The sequence below is a fragment of the Cystoisospora suis genome (genome assembly GCF_002600585.1).
Source record: "Cystoisospora suis strain Wien I chromosome Unknown contig_12631, whole genome shotgun sequence".
NCBI lineage: Eukaryota > Apicomplexa > Conoidasida > Eucoccidiorida > Sarcocystidae > Cystoisospora > Cystoisospora suis.
The window spans coordinates 440-1056 of NW_027165390.1; the positions used below are offsets into that span (position 1 = coordinate 440).

At 37.9% G+C, this 617-nt stretch overlaps 1 protein-coding gene across 1 annotated transcript in view; it reads right to left on the bottom strand.

The window, feature by feature from the left end:
* Nucleotides 1-369: 369 nt before the first annotated feature.
* The window catches only part of CSUI_011505 (gaf domain protein), a gene marked incomplete at its 3' end in the record, with an annotated part of 1425 nt that continues 1177 nt past the window's right edge, over nt 370-617 (bottom strand). Inside the window, exon 2 of the mRNA XM_068071603.1 lies at nt 370-513. Coding sequence (XP_067916421.1) covers nt 370-513 — 144 coding nt within the window. The remainder of the gene's footprint in view (nt 514-617) is intronic.

Sequence of the window (617 nt, forward strand, 5' to 3'; positions counted from 1 at the left end):
CTTCGTCAGTCTTCTTCTTCTTCTTTTCCAACGTCACGTTGCTCATAGGAAACTTCTAGGCAATCGCCCGGCCTCCATCGAACGTCCACAACAGACCTATTCACGTCTCTCACTACATACATACATAAAGTATTTAAATACAGGGATAGACATATCTACGGACATACATACATATATATATATATACATATATATAGGTGTGTATGTATAGGTGCAGGGCAACGGCGCGTTCACTCGTAGGAGGATTGTACGAAGAGAAGAAGACAAGACTTCTTTACCCTCTTCTTCTTCGTCTTAAAGAGAAGAGAAAGAGAGAGAGAGAGTCGACTTTATTGATATAGGAGAGAGAAGAAACATAACTGCTTACTCAGGCTTAGGTATAGTGCGAAGTTTAGAGGCAAAATTTTCTATGGAGGATCCAAGCCATAGACCCATAAGATCGGAGATCCAATTACCTAAAGCTGCGGCGCTCATCGTAGACAAACCTAATATCACACATAAACTTGTATCAAACTAAACATACACACGCACAAGATAAATAGATAGATTAAAGATAGATAGATTAGAGATACATAGATTAAAGATAGATAGATAGATAGATTAAAGATAAAGATAGA